This window comes from Mobula hypostoma, chromosome 20 (assembly GCF_963921235.1).
Source record: "Mobula hypostoma chromosome 20, sMobHyp1.1, whole genome shotgun sequence".
NCBI lineage: Eukaryota > Metazoa > Chordata > Chondrichthyes > Myliobatiformes > Myliobatidae > Mobula > Mobula hypostoma.
This window is the reverse complement of record NC_086116.1, coordinates 50,381,648-50,403,095: the sequence shown is the minus strand read 5'-3', so window position 1 is coordinate 50,403,095 and position 21,448 is coordinate 50,381,648. Positions and strand designations below refer to the sequence as shown.

At 42.1% G+C, this 21,448-nt stretch overlaps 1 protein-coding gene across 8 annotated transcripts in view; it reads left to right on the top strand.

Annotated features, from left to right (window-relative positions):
* The window catches only part of LOC134359516 (plexin-B2-like), a 258,980-nt gene that overhangs the window by 166,350 nt on the left and 71,182 nt on the right, over positions 1-21,448 (top strand). For all 8 annotated transcript variants that reach the window (XM_063072885.1, XM_063072881.1, XM_063072888.1 and 5 more), the window contains 9 exons: positions 194-320; positions 768-927; positions 2,443-2,563; positions 3,465-3,576; positions 8,396-8,497; positions 8,584-8,679; positions 18,816-18,897; positions 20,561-20,736; positions 21,088-21,236. In XM_063072885.1, coding sequence (XP_062928955.1) covers positions 194-320; positions 768-927; positions 2,443-2,563; positions 3,465-3,576; positions 8,396-8,497; positions 8,584-8,679; positions 18,816-18,897; positions 20,561-20,736; positions 21,088-21,236 — 1,125 coding nt within the window. The remainder of the gene's footprint in view (positions 1-193; positions 321-767; positions 928-2,442; positions 2,564-3,464; positions 3,577-8,395; positions 8,498-8,583; positions 8,680-18,815; positions 18,898-20,560; positions 20,737-21,087; positions 21,237-21,448) is intronic.

Below are 21,448 nucleotides of genomic sequence, written 5' to 3'. Positions count from 1 at the left end.
GAGGAGCAGTGGCGCAATTGCCTTTATTCAGGGGTCTGTGGGAGGAGCCACAAGAGCAGTCAGCAGAGGGGCATGTCCAGACAGGTAACCCAGTTACAACATATATATATATAGTTTACCACAGTAACTGAAATTCTGAATATGTTGAGACCAATAATTTCAGATGTACCAATGCTTTTAATGTATTTATCAGTTGCTCAAGGAGGTCGGACTGTGCCAAAGCTGGTGAAAAAAACCATTGGCTGTGGAGTTTGCATAAGAAATGTGTGACAGTAACTAGTGCCGTTCCTGAGAACATGAGTCGAAATCAACAAAACCTGGTAAGCATCATTACTTGTAGTTCAAAGTTTTAATGTTAGATAATGTCCTGGAAGTAATGACTAATTTTATGATTCTGTTTGTGTGTTTAAACATCCTAGTTGTAATATTTCTCAAGAAATTCCAAGAATGCTTGATAATTGTCCATTTTCCCTGGTAATTGCTTCAATTTTTTGTAATAACTGCATTAAGTTTTTCCAGAAAATAATGTGCCAATAAAAATTACATTTTTAAACAAATGCATTTATTGTGACCATTCTGTTGGACAGAGTTGTAATTTCTTCAAAGAACCGTATCAAGTTCTTGCATCTTAGGACTTTGTAAAGTGGTTTGAAGTTACAACCAGTATTATATTTAAATAAAACTTGAGGCATCTGCTCTGATTGTTATGTATTCTGATCACGTCAATTTATAAACCATGTAAAATAATTCTGTATCTTTTTAATCAGGTACAACTGAACATTGAGCCTTTCCCTGCTCTGACAAACGGTGACCGGATTGAGTGTATTTTCGGTGATGTTAAAGAGGCTATAAAGAACTTCACAGAAGGGTCTGTAACTTGTCAGTCTCCTCCTTTGAATCATATCAACGCTACACCTCCGGGTCAAGGTGAGTTCTCACACTGAAGAGTATTTGTTGAAGGAGACTAAAAGTACGCTTTGAACATTTGAATTGTGAATTTAAGTATGATAAAAACATGTTTCCAAGGCTGCTTTTTTAAAAGTATCAATGGTTATACTTGAATTAATGAAAATATAAAGAATTTTCTATAGCTATTGTCAGTCACAAACAAAAGGCCTTTGTTTTTAATTTACTTACATAATTAGGAAATACTTGTATCCTTGCGACCTGGTGACTCCAGGGGAATGAAGCTCAGTAAAGATCGATGCCACAGAACTATTAGAGTGTGTCTCTCGTGCTTGCTTCGCCACTCCTGTCAGAGGTCACCGTCAGATATTACTGAATCATTGTTGCTTGTAACCATTATTATAGTTAGGAGAGTTGACACAATGCAGGAAATCAGATTTAAATTAAGTGCAATAATAACATTGTGTATGATGATAGGAGAAATATATTGAAAACATTATTTATCACGCAATTATTACCAGGGAGAGTTTGCAAGAACTTCTGTAGATAACTGGGAGGATACTTTGGAAATTCACTCCTGATCATTACCTGAACTGGAGAAATAGATTAGTATTCCATTTGAGGAGCTACGTCGTTCTGAATTTTTTTTTGCTTATCAAACTACATTCCATTTGCAGCATTTTCAATCTGAATTTAATTGTTACTTTTTCTGATTCAGATTCAGATTTATTTATCACATGTACATTGAACCATTGAAATAGATTGTTTGCGTTAACAAACATCGCGACCAGGGATGTGCTGGGGACAGCCTGCGATGTAGCCACACATTCTGGAACCAGTGCAGTATTCCCACAATGCTCAGCAGAACACAACAAAACAGAACATAGCAACCAGCAGCAGAACAAGGCCCTTTATTGTTTCCAATGATATACATAAAGTTTCTCAGATTTGGTTAATACCTCGATGAGCATGTGTATGGAGATACCACAAAAGAAATTACATTATTTGAGGCATTGATCGTGTGGATAGCCAGAGGTTTTTTTTTCCCAGGGCTGAAATGACTAACACGAGGGGGTTAAGGTGTTCGGAAGTAAATACAAGGGGAATGTCAGAAGTTTTTCACACAGAGAGTGGTGGGTGCATGGAATGCATTGCTGGCGACGGTTGTAGAGGTGGATACGATAGGGTCTTTTTAAGAGATAGTTACATGGAGCTTAGAAAAATAGAGGGCTATGAGGTAGGGAAATTCTGAGCAGTTTCTAAAGTAGGTTGCATGGTTGGCACAACATTGTGGGCCAAAGGGCCTGTAATGTGCTGTAAGTTTCCATGTTCTAAATTTCTCAAGAATTCTTAGTCGTTTATCTTTTAACTGAAGTACACAGCTGGTGATAATGATTCCTTCTCTTGTAATACATGATACTATGCTTCTCTTCAACCTGAAATGCAAAACTGGAATTTGATTTCGTTACAACATGTTCTTTAAAATGTTGAGCATAAAGTAGAATTAAAATAGCATTAATATATTTTCCTCTGTAGATTATGCTAATGTTGAAGTATATCTGCAGTATGTCAGCGGAGGAAAAAGTGTAGCTTTCACAAGGACATATTATTCATTTTATGACTGCAGTGCTGCCATGAAGTTGTTTCCAAATATTCCGTGAGTACTTCTCCATTCTAAAGTAATTGAGCACACCAGTTAAAATGTGTGTTGTCACTTTAATGCAGCTGTGGATTATTGTTTCATTCAACAGTGTGTGTTTTAGGGAATACTGATTATTAATATTTACCCAATAGATTGCTCTATGGCTGTACCAAGGTAAGCATTACATAGGCAGAAATTCTGTGTTTTAAGAAGATTATTTCTGAAGGTTATAAGGGAGGGGGAGGGTGGAAAGGAATGAGGAACTTTCACGAGTCCTTGAAGGAGAAAAATTCAGTTTGAGATTTGAGACCTCATACACAAGTCTGATTGCTTTAATGGTTAGTTGGTAGCGTACAAATTTCTCACCTGTATTACTGTTATTGACTCAGACAAAGCTCTGTTGTTCAAACATGAGATAACTAAATCCATCACATTCTTGTCAGTAAATGAAAGAAGATGTTTATTATACAGTGGTGCTTGGGCTCTATCTAGGAGCATGCTTTAGTCTTCAAATTTGTTTAACTTGGTATGCAGTGTTCATGACTTTCCTTGGCTCCTAAGGAGGTTAAATATGCCCTCTTTCAGCTTATTTGAAAATTGCTGCAAGTGTCACCATTTATAGTTCTTTATGTTCATTCATTTTTTTTCTGAAAGAGAGAGTCAACCGCATTGTTGAAATTGGGGTTATGTAATTTCAGAGCAACTTCAATATATTTTCGCTGTAACTTAATATCATTGTACCAATAAGCCAGTGCCAATGTTTTGCTGAGAGATTATTTTCCATGAAACGTTGATCAATTTCATTTACTGTATGGTGCTAATGAGATGTTTCACTTAAGGTTAGCAACAGTAGTGTTAATCAGGGACTTAATAATTGTTAAGAGTTAGTAATATGCATGGCATGTTTACTTTTTAGGTGCGCCTCCTGTGTAGGGAGCAATTGGACCTGTCATTGGGATATGGCTGAAAATATGTGCAAAGATGGCAGTGGAAAAGAAGGCCAACCCAATATCGTTAAAAGTAAAATGGTAAGATTTGACTTGTTGTCCAAACTGCTACAAACTCAAATGAAAACAAAAAAAAACATGTAATTCAATAAAGAAATATTTCACCAATTAATAAAATATCCAGATTAGATTAGATTATGAGGACACTCAGTCCTCGTTTATTGTCATTTAGTAATGCATGCATTAAGAAATGATACAATGTTCCTCCAACACACATCAAAGTTGCTGGTGAACGCAGCAGGCCAGGCAGCATCTGTAGAAGAGGTGCAGTCGACGTTTCAGGCCGAGACCCTTCGTCAGGACTAATTGAAGGAAGAGTGAGTAAGGGATTTGAAAGTTGGAGGGGGAGGGGGAGATCCAAAATGATAGGAGAAGACAGGAGTGGGAGGGATGGAGCCAAGAGCTGGACAGGTGATAGGCAAAAGGGGATACGAGAGGATCATGGGACAGGAGGTCCAGGAAGAAAGACAAGCGGGGGGGGGGACCCAGAGGATGGGCAAGAGGTATATTCAGAGGGACAGAGGGAGAAAAAGGAGAGTGAGAGAAAGAATGTGTGCATAAAAATAAGTAACAGATGGGGTACGAGGGGGAGGTGGGGTCTTAGCGGAAGTTAGAGAAGTCGATGTTCATGCCATCAGGTTGGAGGCTACCCAGATGGAATATAAGATGTTGTTCCTCCAACCTGAGTGTGACTTCATCTTTACAGTAGAGGAGGCTGTGGATAGACATGTCAGAATGGGAATGGGATGTGGAATTAAAATGTGTGGCCACTGGGAGATCCTGCTTTCTCTGGCGGACAGAGCGTAGATGTTCAGCAAAGCGGTCTCCCAGTCTGCGTCGGGTCTCGCCAACATATAAAAGGCCACATCGGGAGCACCGGACGCAGTATATCACCCCAGTCGACTCACAGGTGAAGTGTTGCCTCACCTGGAAGGACTGTTTGGGGCCCTGAATGGTGGTAAGGAAGGAAGTGTAAGGGCATGTGTAGCACTTGTTCCGCTTACACGGATAAGTGCCAGGAGGGAGATCAGTGGGGAGGGATGGGGGGGACGAATGGACAAGGGAGTTGCGTAGGGAGCGATCCCTGCGGAATGCAGGGGGGGGGAGGGAAAGATGTGCTTAGTGGTGGGATCCCGTTGGAGATGGCGGAAGTTACGGAGAATAATATGTTCCTCCAGTATGATATCACAGAAACACAAGACAGATCAAGACTAAAACTGACAAAAACCACATAATTATAACATATAGTTACAACAGTGCAAAGCAATACCGTAATTTGATAAAGAACAGACTATTGGCACAGTAAAAAAAAAAGGTCTCAAAGTGCCAATAGCCCCATCATCTCATGCAGACGGTAGAGGGAAGAAAAACTCTCCCTGCCATGAACCTCCAGCGCCACAAACTTACCGATGCAGCACCCTGGAAGCACCCGACCACAGCTGACTCTGAGTCCGTCTGAAAACTTCGAGCCTCCGACCAGCCCTCCAGCACCGAGCACCATCTCTGCCGAGCGCTTCAACCCCGGCCCCAGCCACCAAGCAACAGGCAAAGCCGAGGATTTGGGGCCTTCCCCTCCGGAGATTCTGGATCGCACAGTAGCAGCGGCAGCGAAACAGGCATTTCAGAAGTTTCACCAGATGTTTCTTCGTGCTTCTCACGTCCGTCTCTATCAAAGCAGGATTGTGCACGGCGTCCTACTTATCAAATAACAGATATTCATTCCGGAGTGGCTGCTGTGCGCTGCGTCGCGTCGCCATCTTCTCTTCAATAGAGCTACTATAGTGCAGCTATTTGCTTTTGGTGGGTTGATACAATTAAAAAATAATAATTTCACAAAGTTTTCATTATAAAAGCAAAAGCAGAACTTAATATTAGAAACACAAATAGAAGAAGTACAACCTTTACAGTAGAAACTGGATTACATCCTTGCCTTTTGAATTAGTTCCCCTGACTTTAAATAAAGCAAGGTTAAAAGCACTTTGGTCTTGCATATTTAACATACTTGACTTTCCATTTTTAATGCCATGGAACCTTGCCTCTCATTTGAACTATTTATGACACCGTATTAAGTATTTAATTTAATTTGTCTACTTAAAATGTAAAAATACAAACTTGTATATAAGACAGTTGCATGAAATTGAATTTCTTATTTCAAGACATTCACCCATATTGGTGAGAGCTGGTGATCTTCAGCTTCATTGTAAAAATAATTGTTTGTATATGAGCCAGAAAGTGAGTACTTTGGGTCAATTTTATCTTGAGGAGAATAAAAATTAACAAGGTAATAAGAGGCAAGCCACAGTTTTCAGAATTCAATGATCTTGTAAACTTGCTGGTACCCAGCTGAGTCCAACTTTTCCACCTTTAATCATCATTGCTTTTGTTTGGAGCTCAGTAAAGCCTGGAGTTTTCTGCTTGCTGTTGGTAAGGACTTGTATATTTGCCCATCTGTCCTTCTTGCCCTGGGCTTGACTTTCTTTCCTGCCGTTGTGCCTTATCCAAAATGACAAAAACTGATAGATGACCAGTGGCTGTTAAAGAAATAAATGACATTGAGAGAGAATTACGCACTTAGCTGAGTGCTAGAGGAAGAACAAAGTGGCTTGGCACTGGAGGAATGATGATTGTGAATGCCTGCAAGAAAATGGATCTCAGCGTAGTATATGGTGACATATACATTCTTTGATAATTGATTCACTTTGAATTCTTTGGAACTTTGGTTAGCAATCTCAAAAGGTTAGTTGGCAGCTGCTTGCATCGTTTGGAAGGCAAATGGCATATTGGTTCCTTTTACAAAGGTTGGAAGTTAGATGTCGGGAAGGATTGTTGCAACTCTGTAGGATACTGGGGAGTCCACTCTTGGAGTACCATGCACAGTTATGGTCCCTGTGTTTAAGCAAAGGATATACTGGCATTAGAGGCTAATACTGGACATGAGAGTTGTTATAACAAAAGCAAAATAAATTAGATCTTCTCCTTCAGAGCAATGAATGGTGATCTTGTTGAATTATACAAGAGCTTTCGGGGGCATAGCTATTTAGATGTTTCCACAAGTCGGAGGATATCAACTAAGTTACAGAATTCGGAGACAGTTACTTAACAAGAGGTTCGAGAATTTCTCGCAGAGGATGGTGAACCTCTGGAAATCTGTACTCCACGGGGTTGTAGAAGTCAGATCATTGGGTATATTTAAAGAAGAAATAGCAAAGTGACCCCCAGGGACTTGGAGGCTACGGGGAACTGGGATAAAGTAGGAGGTGAGTCCCTGGACAGTCATCCCAAAATTATCTGGAATGGTGGGTAACCTGTGAGGGGCCACACACATCAAAGTTGCTGGTGAACGCAGCAGACCAGGCAGCATCTCTAGGAAGAGGTGCAGTCGACGTTTCAGGCCAAGTCCTGACGAAGGGTCTCGGCCTGAAACGTCGACTGTACCCCTTCCTAGAGATGCTGCCTGGCCTGCTGCGTTCACCAGCAACTTTGATGTGTGTTGCTTGAATTTCCAGCATCTGCAGAATTCCTGTTGTTCTGTGAGGGGCCAAGTGGCTTTCTCATATTTTCCTGTGTTCACATTGTGTTGAGTATGAACTTAAAATAGAAAACTGGGAGAAGCTGCTTCTAATATTCCATTGCTAGAATATATTCCACACACTGGAACATTCGAGCATGAGAAAGGAGTAGAAATAGGCCCCTTTGCAGCCTGCTCACCTCTCAGGCACAGGGAGGTTAAAAGAGCATTGTATTTATACTGTAAGAGTGAGAATAAACACAAGGAGTTATGCATGTTTGAAATAACAAATGAATTGTGTTGTGCTTTGCATGGTTGTTGTCGTGGGATGTAATTGAAGAAAGGGAACTGTAGATTTTAATAAAGGAGTGGGTCAAAGAAGTATTGAGTAGGCAGCCAAACAATAACAACTAGAAGACCCAGAATGTAAGAGTCATTCAGGTCTTGCTTCAGTGATGATATGGGACTTGCCAATATTGTTTCCCAAGCTGATGGCCAAAGACTCCAGACTTGAATAATTTATTGCAAAGGCAGATATTGTGTTGCTTAAGTAAGAAGAGCCACTTTGTTCTCATTCAGATGTAGAAAGTGTCTTTTACAGACAAAATGTAAAAGTTGAATAAATTTTAGTTTATGATCTACAAATTATCAAAATAAAACCAACCAAATACTGGAATATAACTTGGTCATCCAAACAAATAGGTCATTACAGAAGTGGTGATGTCTTTCAGGACTTCATAACCAACAAGTGTATTATTTAAATATTGTCACTTTTGCTATACTATACCAGAAATCTAGCAGTCAATTTGCCAGGAGCAGACTCCCATAAAATTATAGGGAAAGACCTCTAAAGAAAGGCCCACTGCTGACCAGAATGGGATCATGAGCATTTTTTCCCCATCTATAGAATAAATGGGACCTCAGTTTAACGTTTTAGCCAAAGGAAAGTACAGTATTGCTTTGTTAATGCACTGGTGTGTCAGTCGAGATTTTGCTTCATCAGATTATTTCTTTGTTCTGCATTGAATTGTATTCCTGAAGTGGAATCTGTCCTCTTACGCTTTCTTATTTTCTCATTCTTTAATCCAAATGAAGTTTGCTGTTGTGAGAGTGGTTAAGAACCCCCCCCCCCAACAAATGAAAATGCAATAACAAAAATTGAGAAATTTTATACGAATGGAGCTGTTTGGTTGAAGTAGAAAGCAGTCAATATTTTAGGCAGGTGCCCTTCCGAAGACTTTGTGAACATTTATGTTTTTGTTACTACCTCTTCTGCAAGTTGTTGAATTGACTTTTTTTTTTAAAGTTTAGTTCTGTGCTGTTTGTTTGTAGGCTGAAAAGTGTCCACAATTTGGAGATCCTACACCATCACTCATTCCAGTGGATGTAGAGAGAAGTATTACATTTAAAGGAAAAAATTTAGATTTCTATCGGGTAAGTTCAAGAAGAAAATGTTTGATTTATTTAGTTTGCGAAATGGGAGATGGGCCATTCAGTTTCCATGTGTTTGATTCACACAGGGGAAGAAGATGACACTGGTAATTACTAATAATTTCAGAGGCAAGACGTTTAGAGTGAACAAAACCACATTAGGTAACTTTTCCAGTGCTATTAAGGTTAGTAATGCAACTCAATGTGCTGCTTGTAGATTGATGTAATTTTATGATTTATTAAGCTTGCAGCTATTAATAATGGTATTAGTAATAATAATTTATGTAGCACCTTTTATACATGAAGATGCAGGCTCACATTGCTTTATATAGATTGTAAAGATAAATCAATATAGTCATAAAAATGAGAGACAGAATTAAAAAATAATAAGTGAAAACGGAACCAGAATCAGGTCATTAAATTTGTTGACTTTGCGGCAGCGGTAAATGCAATTCAAAATAACAACAGAAGAAGACTGAATTACAGTAGGTGTGTGTATTATATATATATATGTTTGTTTTTGGATAAATTAAACAGTGCAAAATAGAAATAAAAGTGGTGAGGTAGTGTTCATGGGTTCAATGTTCATTCAGAAATCAGATGAAGAAACTGCTCCTGAATCGCTGATTGTGTACCTTCAGGCTTCTGTACCTCCTTCCTGATGGTAACAGTGAGGACATTATATAGAATAAAATTAATCAAATATTAAGAAATCCATAAACCCTTAGGTGACTTCAACATTTTTGTAATTTTATGCATGTAATAAATAATTAATTCATAGCCATACAGTACAGAAGCAGCCCCTTCCGTGCAACGTCGATGTTGATCATTGTGTCCGTCTGTATAAATCCCATTTCCCAGCATTCGTATCATTGACTCCTGGGTCTTGGAAATTCAACCACTCATGTAGGTATTTGTTAAATGTTGTGCCTCTTCTATCCTCTTAGTGCACCGCAGATTGCAATCGCGCTTGGGTGAACTTCTGTTTCCTTTAGATCCCTACGAATCCTCTTACTCCTCACCTTAAACCTAAGTCTTCTGGGTTAAGGCATCTCTGTTAGGAGGTCGACCTGTCCATGTCCATCGTTTTTGTATGCAGGCATTCCCCAGATTTTGTTTTTGAGAATTGTTCTTAACCCGAACTGTTCATAGGTCAGGAATGGACTACAGTGTGTGGGAGAGGGTCAGAGAAACAGCTCTAAATGGGAAGAGTTAGCAAGCACAAGAAGAGCCAGCCTCTCTGACTAGGTGAGCGAGTGAGCACATCCAGCTCTGCTCACCTTGTTTCGCCCCCTCTATTTGTTATGGGTCAGTGGAGGGTTGGCGGGGGGGTGGTCAGGGTATTGGGAGGGAGGAAGAGAAGGCAAGCAAGAATGCCCCATTCCCATCCAGCAGAAGATGCCCGTGGTAACTTCTACTTTGAAAAAGGCACACTCAACAACTTCATGCCAAAGAAACAACTTTATCTCGAACTTCAAAACGTTACGTACATACAGAGGGTTTCACAACCCGTACGGGATGGCGTATATACACTATGTACCGAGAGCCACCGGAAGAACAAAAACGGAAGTAGACCTCCACCCCCCCCATCCTAATTAGTATTAACTTACTTTTAGTTACACTTACATTACAACACTTCTCCCCCTTTAAAATCCAACATCCCCAAATGTAAAAAACTAGGAAATAAAAAACAGTGGTGTTATTAACTTGCATACCCCTGAAAACTTATACTAGTACCTTAGCAACAGTTTACCAATACAAAACATCTGGAAGACATGACAGATTCAACATTCAATCTAACAATGCAAAATAAACTGTCCCACCAAAGATTCAGTCTGTCAGGAGGTTTACGAGTGCGCTGTGATCTGCGCACTACCCCGGTGACCCAGCAGGCACTGCTGGTGAGGGTGTTTTGGATGGGTCTGCTTTTGGGGGCATGAGAGGGGTCTGTGTGTCTGCGTGAGAATGTCCATCCTCCTCAGGGGACCCCGACCCCTCTGCCTGCGTCTCGCCCTCTGGTAAAGTCACTGGTGGACATGCTTCCACTGTAGTCTGACTCACAAATGGAAACTCCATGGAACTGTCTGCCTCTGAGCCGGTATCATGACGCAGGCACACATGATCCTGACGTCGGCCATCAGTCAGCTTAACAACATTGGAGATGGGACCACTCTTAAGAATGGGACCCCAGTCTGCCATTGCTGACTGCTTCGCAAATAGACATTGTCATCCGGTTTTAACTGCCTCTCTCATGCCTGTTGATCATGTCCCCCCTTCTGCTTTTCCTGCTTTCTCTCCACTTTTGTCTTCATATCCAGGCGCAGCAGGTCCAATCTTGACTTGGGCCTGTGCCCCATCAGCATCTCTGCTGGAGTGTGGGCAGTCGTAGTCTGTGGTGTGAGGCGGTACTTAAACAGGAAACGTGAAAACCGAATGCTAAGGGAGTCCCCTGTCATCCGCTTCAGGCCTTCCTTCACTGTCTGCCAGCTCGCTCAGCCAAACTATTTGAGGCTGGGTGGAAAGGGGCCATCCAAATGTGACGAATGCCATTCTGCCGCATGAACTCACTGGACAGTTCACGAGTGAACGTCGGGCCATTATCAGTGACCAGAGTGTCAGGCAGTTCGTGGACTGTAAACACTTGCCTGAGTTTGTCTATGGTTGAGGGGGCTGTGATGTTGCTCATGATGTGGCTTTGATCCATTTAGAATGCGCATCTACCATGACAAGAAACATCTGCCCCATAAAAGGGCCAGCAAAGTCCAAATATAGCCTAGACCAGGGGTGGTCTGGCCACTCCTATGGGTGCAAAGGAGCTGGTGGTGGCATATTCTGATTAGTCTGACATTGCATGCATGACTTTACCTTGTTCTCCAGATCCTGATCCATTCTTGGCCACCAAACGTAGGATCTTGCAAGGCTTTTCATTCGAGACACTCCTGGGTGAGTCTCATGAATTTCCTCCACAATCTGTGAACGGCCAGGGGGAGGCACGATGACCCTCGCCCCCCCAGAAAATGCAGCCATCCTGCAGACTGAGTTCTGTCTTGCGTTTGGCATGAGGCCTTAGTTCCTCTCCTTCCACGACTCTGGGCCAACCTCGTAAAAGAAAAGTCTTGACTTGGGACAGGACTGGGTCCCCCTCTGTACACTGCTTGATCTGGGTTGCCTTTACATTTGTCTCTGACAACCTCTCCAATGTAAACACAGTCTCTGGAGGCACATGTGTATTAACAGGTGTCTCAGGTAAAGGTAGTTGACTCAGTGCATCAGCATTTGCATTATCCCCACCCGCTCTGTACACTATAGTGTACTGGTAGGCTGACAAGGTAAGAGCCCAACGCTGTATCCTGGCTGATACAGGATCATCAGTCTCACTGAACAGGCTCATCAGTGGTTTGTGGTCTATATAAATTGTAAATGCGCGTCCATAAAGGTACTGATGAAAGCGTTTGGCCGCAAAAACAATGGCCAGACCTTCTTTGTCTGGCTGTGAATATCCCTTCTCTGCAACTGTCAGGGTACATGAAGCAAAACCAATAGGCTTCTCTGAACGGTCCTCCATTGCATGTGAGGGAACTGCCCGGACTCCACAGGGCGAGGCATTGCACGCAAGGGTGATCTCCTTGTCTGGGTCATGGTGAACAAGCAGCTTTGTTGAGTGGAGAAGTTCTTTCACTTCCTTGAAAGCTTTCTCCTGCTCTTCACCCCACTGCCACATAGTGTCATTGTGAAGCAGCTTATACAGTGGGGTCAAAACCCTTGAGAGGTCTGGAAGAAACTTGCCATAATAATTCACCATGCACAAAAATGATCTGAGTTCCGTGACGGTCTTAGGGCTTGTGCCTCCTTAATAGCTCTTTGTCCTCCACAGGGCAAAGCCCCTCAGCTGTGATCTTCTGTCCCAGGTAAGTCACACTCAATGCCAGGAACACACATTTTCCACGTTTCAACCGCAGCCCTGCGTCTGAGAGCCTCTTCAGCACCCGTTCTAAATTAGCCAGATGCTCCACCTCCGTAGCCCTCGTGAACAAAATATCATCAAGGTACACTGCTACCTGCGGAATCCCCTGCAGCAAAGTGTCCATTGTCCTTTGGAGAATGGCAGGGCTGGATGCCACTCCAAACACCAGGCGACTGTACTTGAATAATCCCTTGTGCGTATTAATTGTGACGTACTCCTTTGAATCCTCGTCGAACAGCAGCTGTTGGTAGGCGTGGCTCATGTCCAGCTTTGTGAACAGCTTACCCCCTGACAGGGTTGCAAACAGGTCATCCACCCGTGGCAATGGGTATTCCTCCAGCCTAGAGACCTGATTCACCGTAAGCTTATAATCCCCACATATCCTCACCGTTTTGTCTGCCTTCAAAACTGGAACACTGGGAGCCTCCCACCTTGAAATCTGTATGGGCTCAATAATGCCCAGCCTCTGTAAACGTTCCAGTTCCTCCTCGACTTTGCCTTTCATGGCATAGGGCACTGACCTGGGCTTAAAAAAACGTGGTGTAACCTCAGGGTCGACATGGAGTTTCACTGTCACACCCTTCAGCGTTCCCAGCTCGTCCCTGAAAACATCACTGTACCACTGCAGAACGTCCTCCATCGTGTGTGCATACTTAATTTCATGCCAGTTTAGCCGGATCTTGCGAAGCCAATCGTGACCCAAAAGACTGGGTCCCCTGCCCTTAGCTATCACTAGCCTGGCTTCAGCCTTCTGACCCCTGGCTGAAATGTCCACATATAACTCTCCTAAATGTGGTATGGGCTGCCCCGTATAGGTCCTAAGTTTGAGCTTTAATGGCCTAATGGGAGGCAGGTTGGACCCCCATGTCCTCCTGTAGGTCTCCTCACTAATGACCGATGCAGTAACCCTTGAATCAATCTCAAACTTAATCTCCTTTCCCCTGACAGTGACTGTGGCATAACATGGTTCAGGTGGTTCCTCATCTGTTTCCACTCCAAACATGTTGTAGGCACACGCTGCCTCTTCATCTGCTTCTTCTAGATGGTGTGTGGCTGCCTGAGCCTGTTGACCTTTCCCCTGTCCAGGCTTAATCTTACCCTTTGAACATCTGCACTTTTGAGCTAAATGGCCCTTTTTGCTACAAGCATGGCAGACAGTGTCTTTGAATTTGCAATCATTTGCATAGTGCGTCCCCCCACACCGGAAACATTCCACCCGCTTTGCCTGTTTACCAGTCTCCCTCCTGACTTGGTGCACTGCCGCCGACTGCGACCCGATATCCTTAACATTATTAGCAGCAATCTCCATGCCTTGGGCAATCTCTAAGGCTTTCTTGAAAGTTAACCATGGGGTTTACCCTAACAGGTGGCATTGTATGCCGTCATCATTAATGCTGCATACGAATCGATCACGGAGCATGTCTTCCAACACCGCACCGAAATCACAATGTTCCGACAGCTGCCGAAGCTCGGCCACAAAATTGGCCACAGACTGACCTGCCTTCCTGAAATGGCTGTGAAACTTGCACCGTTGGACTATCACAGAAGGTTTTGGATTGTAGTGGTTCCCCACAAGTTTCACCAGTTTGTCAAATGGGATTTCCCCTGGTTTCCACGGTAGGGCTAAGTTCCTTATTAGCTTGTAAGTCTTTGCCCCACACACACTCAGGAGAATAGAGTGCTTCTTAGCCTCCTCTGTAATTCCATTAGCACAGAAAAAGTGTCCCAGCCTTTCCTCATACTCTGACCAGTCCTTGGCTTCTTCCAGGAATTCACAGATAGTTCCAAACGTAGCCATACTGAACGTGAAAACTCCCGTTTGAAAAACATGCTGACACGTTCACAAAATCAGTTCACCTTGTCGCCAAAAGTATGTGGTAACTTCTACTTTGAAAAAGGCACACTTGACAACTTCATGCCAAAGAAACAACTTTATCTCGAACTTCAAAACGTTATATATATACAGAGGGTTTCACAATCCGTACGGCATGGCGGGGACACCATGTACCAAGAGCCACTGGAAGAACAAAAACGGAAGTAGACCCCCCCGCCGATCCTAATTAGTATTAACTTACTTTTAATTACACTCACATTACAACAATGCCCATAGCAGCCGTCAAATCTATCATCTGCTCCACAGATGTCCAAGGCTTCAACACCTGTTGATAAGCCAGGTGTTCAAAACCTGCGGAGCTACCTGTCTCTTTATCAGTGCTCCCTCAGCCTTTCCTGCTCAAAGGGAAAGAAACCCAGCCAATCCAGTCTCTCATAACGAAGTCTAAAATGTCTAGTAGAGGCAACATTCTGGTAAATCTCCTCTGCATTGTAATCCTGTCCTTTCAGTGCAGTAGCAATCAGAAATGTGTGCAATGATGTGTATCCACATCCTCTGACTCCATACACATATTGTTCTTACCCGGATATCTTAAATAGATTTATAATCATCATGAGATTTTCCTTAATCTTTCCATCAGTGATATTCTGCAGCATCTATTTGCCCTCCTGATTTACTTAAATAGCTCCCTATACATTCTATTTTGAAAAGGCCTTGCCTTTTTTCGGTAATATATACTTTTTTTTCTTTGTCAAACCCTCTATAATCCTTGATATTTAGGGCTCCCTGGACTTGCCTTTCCCACCTTTCACAATTACAGTAGAGCTACTAGGACTTGATATTTCAATCCCTATGGTAAGTTGGCACTCTCAGGAATACAGGTTTCCCCCGCCATCCAAAGGTAGAGCGTTCCTATGAAAGGGTTCGTAAGCCGGAATGTCGTAAAGCGAAGAAGCAATTACCATTTATTTATATGGGAAAATTTTGTGAGCGTTCGCAGACCCAAAAATAACCTACCAAATCATGCCAAATAACACATAAAACCTAAAATAACAGTAACATAGTAAAAGCAGGAATGATATGATAAATACACAGCCTATATAAAGTAGAAATACTTTTCTACAATCATCGCCTGCACTGTTCGCCGTAGCGAAAATCTCATGCAAGCGCTCTCCAGTAACCTTTAAACTATGAAGCTGTCAAATCATACCAAATAACACGTAAAAATACACAGCTTATACAAAGTAGAAATAATGTATGTACGGTGTAGTATCACTTATGGGAATCGGGAAGACAGCTTGCTGAGCTCACTGATGATGGTGTGTTAGACTGAGTCGTTGGAGTTTGGGTGGTGCAGTGGCCCCCACCCTCTAGGCCGCCGAGCGATACATTGCCGCGAAGCATGCAGGGGTACAGCAGTAGCCGGGAGGCATCCAGCACATCTTTAAGAAAAAAGCTGAAATAAGCATGTTAATTAATTAGGTGCCGCCCAGCACGTAATTGTCGGCCCAGATCAGAGGCGATTGCTGATTGCGTCGCCTCTGATCTGGGCTGACATTTACGTGCCGGGCGGCACCTAATTAATTAGCATGTTTATTTCGCCTTTTTCTTAAAGATGTGCTGGGTGCCGCCCGGCTACCACTGCATTCTCCGCGAATCAGTATCTGTCTGCGGCCTGGGGGTTGGGGTGGTGGGACACTGGGGTGTCATTTTGTTGTCTGTTTCCATTAGGGCAGGCAGCTCATCTCCAATGAATACCTGCTTGATGTCGAAGGTCGAGGTTCGTCGTCTGCTGTGGCTGATGCGGAAGGCTTGCTTGACTGCTTAGCCTCCGCATTTTTCTATCATACAGTTCTTTGTAAGGACTCAAACCATCTTGCAAATATGCCCTAAACGGACGTACCCTTTCAAAATTAAAGTCGTACTTTATCATTGCAGCGAAAATCTCACGCAGTTGCTTCACGTTCAGTTCGCTACTGCATTCAGTTTCGATTGTTATCCTTTCCTCTTCCAATTGCATCAGCTCTTCATCTATCAGTTCTTGGTCATGGGAAGCCAAAACCTCTTCAACATCATCTTTGTCAGCTTCCACAAGCCAAACTCACTTTGTCCTTACTTCGCTCACCACGATCGAAACGCGTAATTATGTCTAGTTTTACGCTAAGTGTAACACCCTTACAAGTTCTTTTAGGCTTTTCTGATACCTTAGAACTCATCTTGCAAACGGCTGCTCACAGGCACGTGTTTAAGCAATGCCGGCTAGAATGCTGTTCCAAATCCGGGGGAGAGTGGCTGCTCAGGGCGCGTGCTGCCTTTTTTCGTAACAGTGAAAACACCTGTTAGCGAAAACAGGGAACTAATGTAGGTCTTTCGTAACAGTGAGGTTTCGTAAAGCGAACGTTCAAAAAGCGGGGGACACCTGTACATTAGTTCAGAACTCTGATAATTTCATGTTTAAGAGACTCCCGCTCTTTGGATGTAGGTTTACTGACAGCTATCAGTTTTTGGGGCATGTCTGCCAGGCTCTTGTTTCATGTTTGAAATCGTCCTTCCCCTAATTCAGCACCTTAATTTCTGGACAACCCTTCGTTCCTCTCGAAACCTCACGAAGTTACAGTGCCCAAATACTAATTCACAGGTTCTTCAATGTCTAGTCTGACATCATTCTCTAAGGCTCGGTCTAGTACTTACCCTCCTTTTAGTAGGACAATCTATGTACTGGTTCAGAAAGCTCTCTAGTATATAGAACAACAAAGAGCAGTGCAAGCCCTTCAGCCCATGATGCTGTGCTGTCCTTGTAACCTACTCCAAAATCTATCTAACCCTTCTATCCTATGCTGCCCTCTGTTTTTCTTCATCCTACGTGTCTAAGAGTCTCTAAAATGTCCTCAATGAATCTGCCTCTATCACCACCTCTGGCAGTGTGTCCCATGCACTCACCACTCTCTGTATAGTAAAGAAAAGTCATAACTCTGATATCGCCCTATTCTTGCCTTCAACGACCTTAATAGTATGCTTTCTTGTACTAGCCTTTTTATTTCTGGGGGAGAAAAGGCACTGTCTGTCCACCCTATCTTTGTCTCTTATCATCTTCTATACCTCTATCATGGAACCTCTCATCCTCTTTTGCTCCAAAGGGAAAAGTCCGAGCTTGCTCAGTCTTTCCTCTAATCCAGACAGTCTCCTGTAAATCTCTTCTGCATCCTCTCTAAAGTTTTCACATCATTCCTATAATGGGGCGACTGGAACTGAAGTCAGGATGGCCTGTCTTGCCACACTTTTTACAAGCTGGAGGGAGGTACAGGCCACCTTCTGGCTGCATAAGACTATCACAGCTTCAGCTCGTCCTGTTTGCCTCTTGTCCTGAGTCAAAGCATTAGATAAGCAAGGCATGAGAATGTGTCTTGGCGAATGTTTCTCAAGCTCTGATGCTTACAAGTTTTGATGAAGTGGAGGAACCTTACCATGCAGTAGACCAAGAATAGTCCAAATGATAACTTGTGTAACACCAAAATGTACTGTTTACTTGTGTGCTGCTTTTAAGATTAGCTAATGCGCTCTGGTAAAAGTCCTCTGTTTATTATTGCAATTCATCACATGAATGAATTTTATTCCCTTGATGGATGCTCTGAAACTTTTCTGGAGTAACATATTAAATCCTAGCACCACCACCACCACCACCACAACAACAACAACAACAACAACAACAACACACACACACATGCGCGCGTGCGCTCGCTTCCAGGCAGCAGAGAGAAATGATTAAACCGTGAATATCTGCCTGATTACACGAGAGAAGCAGCTGCATTAGTTGTCTTGGTTTGGAAATCTGCCCACATTGTATTGTTATTAAACAATTATCTATCTTGATCCTGGGACATGCAGTTCACTGATTGTTGTGAGAGATTTTATTTTAAAGAAACTAGATATACTGTTTAGCAGCAGAGAGTTATTTCATGGCCAATAATTGCAGAGTTGATTAAGTTTGATCTTTGTTTTTCAAGTGTGTAGTGCTTGCACAATGGTTGATTTGAATGACTGACCACCTCAGCAGTGCACAGCTTAGATCAGGTTCTGAGGTGACTCACAGCAGGAGTCCGGCTCACAGGCACTCTGGTTTGAACATTGAATGACATCCAAACGCCAGGAATATTTGAGAAATCCTGGATCCTTTAAAATCCCGCACAAATGTATTTTTCTTGAGCGTGTAGACTTCCGTATTCCTGCTACCTTCCCAATTTTCTGGTTGAATTTGCCGTCTGCACATGTGATTATCAGACAGGATTAGTCTATTGTTTTTCTAGTATCGAGCCGCAATGTAGAGTGCGTTTATGTCTGTGCTTCTCCACCTCCTATTTTCCCTGTGTTCACAAGCCATATCCCCTCCCCCTCACTGCGAGCAAAGGGTAAATGGGGGAAAGTCCTTTCTCCTGCAACTGAAAGGATGCCATGAAATAACTTGTTGAAATTTTACTAACCTCCTTCCTGGAAGTGTTAATTGTTCAACTTTTTTCCCAATATAGCTTCACTACAATAAAAATGATACGCTTACCCTTCATTTCTCTGTGCAAGTAGACGGGAAGGCTATTGACAGTAGATTGGAAGGTAAGTGAGAGATATTTTAAGGAAAGACTCAGAAATTGGAAAACTAAATTCAAGAATGTGCGGCAATTTGGAAGGACAGTATTAAAATTGGTATTATCTCTAATAACTTAGTATGTTCCTGAAAATCCTTCTTGCCTCCTCCACTTTTGCAAGTGGTTGTAATATATAAAAATGAGGATGATTCCTGGAATGCAGGGGCTAACATATGAGGAGCGTCTGTCGGATTGTATTCATTAGAGTATAGAAGAATGAGAGGGGATCTCATAGAAACGTTTCGAATGTTGAAAGGGTTGGACAGAGTAGATGTCGAAAGGTTGTTTCCCTTGGTGGGTGAGTCCAGGACAAGAGGCCGTAGTCTTAGAATTAGAGGGTACCCAGTTAAAACAGAGATGAGGAGAAATTTTTTTAGCCAGAGGGTCATGGATTTGTGGAATTCATTGCCACATATGGCTGTGGAGGCCCAATCATTGAGGATGTTTAAGGAGGAGATGGACAGGTATCTAATTAGTCAGGGTATCAAGGGATATGGGGAAAAAGCTGGAAATTGGAACTAGATGGGTGAATAGTTTAGCTCAAGGGGGAGCTGTGGAGCAGACTTGATGGGCCAAATGGCCTACTTCTGCTCCTTTGTCTTGTGATCTTGTGAAAAAATGATTCCACATATTTCAGTAGATCCACTCTCTTCAAGAAGAAACCTACTTCCAGTAATGCTGCCACCTGAGCAGCTAATATCTGAACTTGAAGGAAATCAGTTTATGTTGCTGATGAATACTGGGTGCAGCATGTTCCTTTGTGGTTTAGATAGTTCAAGATTACAAATAGGGCTGGCTGGATAATTATAAAATTAACATATCAGAATATATTTGTAATGAATGTCTGAAGAGTTCCTTTAATCAGCACGATCCAGGATGGAGGTAATGTATTTCACTGCTTTTGGTTTCTAATTAGATATTCAAACTAGTCAGTGAAATAATGGACAAGTGTAGTTTGTTGCCCTTTGGTTTTCTGTCGGGCAGCTTGGAAAGGAGATAAGATTGTTACCTGTCTGATTTAGAGCCGTGCCTGTGCTGCTTTTGTTCTTTTGAAGTTAACTGCTTCCATATGCCTGGCCTCAGACCAGATAGGGAAGGTGATTACCTGGCTGTAGGATTCTGTAATCACATTCTGGGAAAGCTCTGTCATAGTAACCAAACTGGGATCAGAATTTAGCTGAGTCAGCACAGACTTGCTCATTCGGTTAAGGCATCAAACTGTTCCAGCTGTAGTATGCTTGTAACAGGTTTGGAACCACAGAAACATTTCTTGAAAGTGTTGTGAGTTAAAAATGAGAAATTGACTCCTGTCCCTTCTCCTGTTCCAAGTTACTCAAGGAATTAAGCATGTGCTGATACTGACCAGAAATTATATTGGGCTCTCCAGTGCTTCAGTTTCAAGATCTATCAATTCTTTGCTCTTGCCCAAATGATGGTTCCTTAAGTCAGCTATGGGGCAGGAAACAGCCTTACACAAAGTTGTGGTTTGTGTACAACTTGACTTGTGTTACAATCAGTAAACATTTATAGAGGTTGTGGGGCTAACTGGAATTATTATTCCATTCCAATTATCATAGGTAGGGAAAACACCTTATGATTTGTAATATAAAATCAATTATTTTAATTTTCAGTGACTCTCCACAATTGTGAATACAGCAACACTGACTGCAATCTATGCCTCAGTGCAGAGCGAAAATATAGTTGTGTTTGGTGCAACAATACAGATACAAAAAAGTGTGTATATGAAGAGCTTTGTAAAGTTCCTATTGAAAATGCAAATTTCTGTCCGGCCCCAACTATTTTACATGTAAGTAACATTGTTTAATATATTTTTTGCATAGAAACTATTTTAAGATGTAATAGTTGATAATTCATATTTTTTAAAAGTCTGAATCAAAATGTATATTTTGTCTAAGCAATTAGACATTTTTAGTAGGTAAACTGTTTTCAAAAAGGCAACACACAATGAAGAGGCAACTTCGTTAAAATTGTTTTTTCATATATAACACCGAGTGGTATGAGTGTGTTTTAATTAAATATCTGGGCCTCTATTTTTTGTTAATTACCAAATTGTACAGTATATGCAGAACTGTCAGAACAAACAAAGACATAATTGCATTCACAAAGTTAACCATGATTAAATCCTTTCATTCTCCAGTTGGACCCAGCTACTGGACCACTCCAAGGGGGAATTCTTCTGACCATTAAGGGCTCAAACCTTGGAAAAACAGCTGATGATATCAAAGAGATCAAAGTTGGAAACACTGTTTGCATTCAAGTTAAGGAGAAATACTCCACATCTGTCAGGTACACTGAAACTTATTGTGAAGAGTGAGTGGTAGTTAAATACAGCATCAAAATAATGTGTGAATACTATGATTTATTTATTCAATCTCGTAAGGTTTGATGACCCATTTATACTTATGAAAATTACCTCCAACACCCTATTCTTAACGATGCTTTAACAAAGCTATGTCACGAGCATTTTGCTTATTTTAGATTGGATATAGATTTTCCAC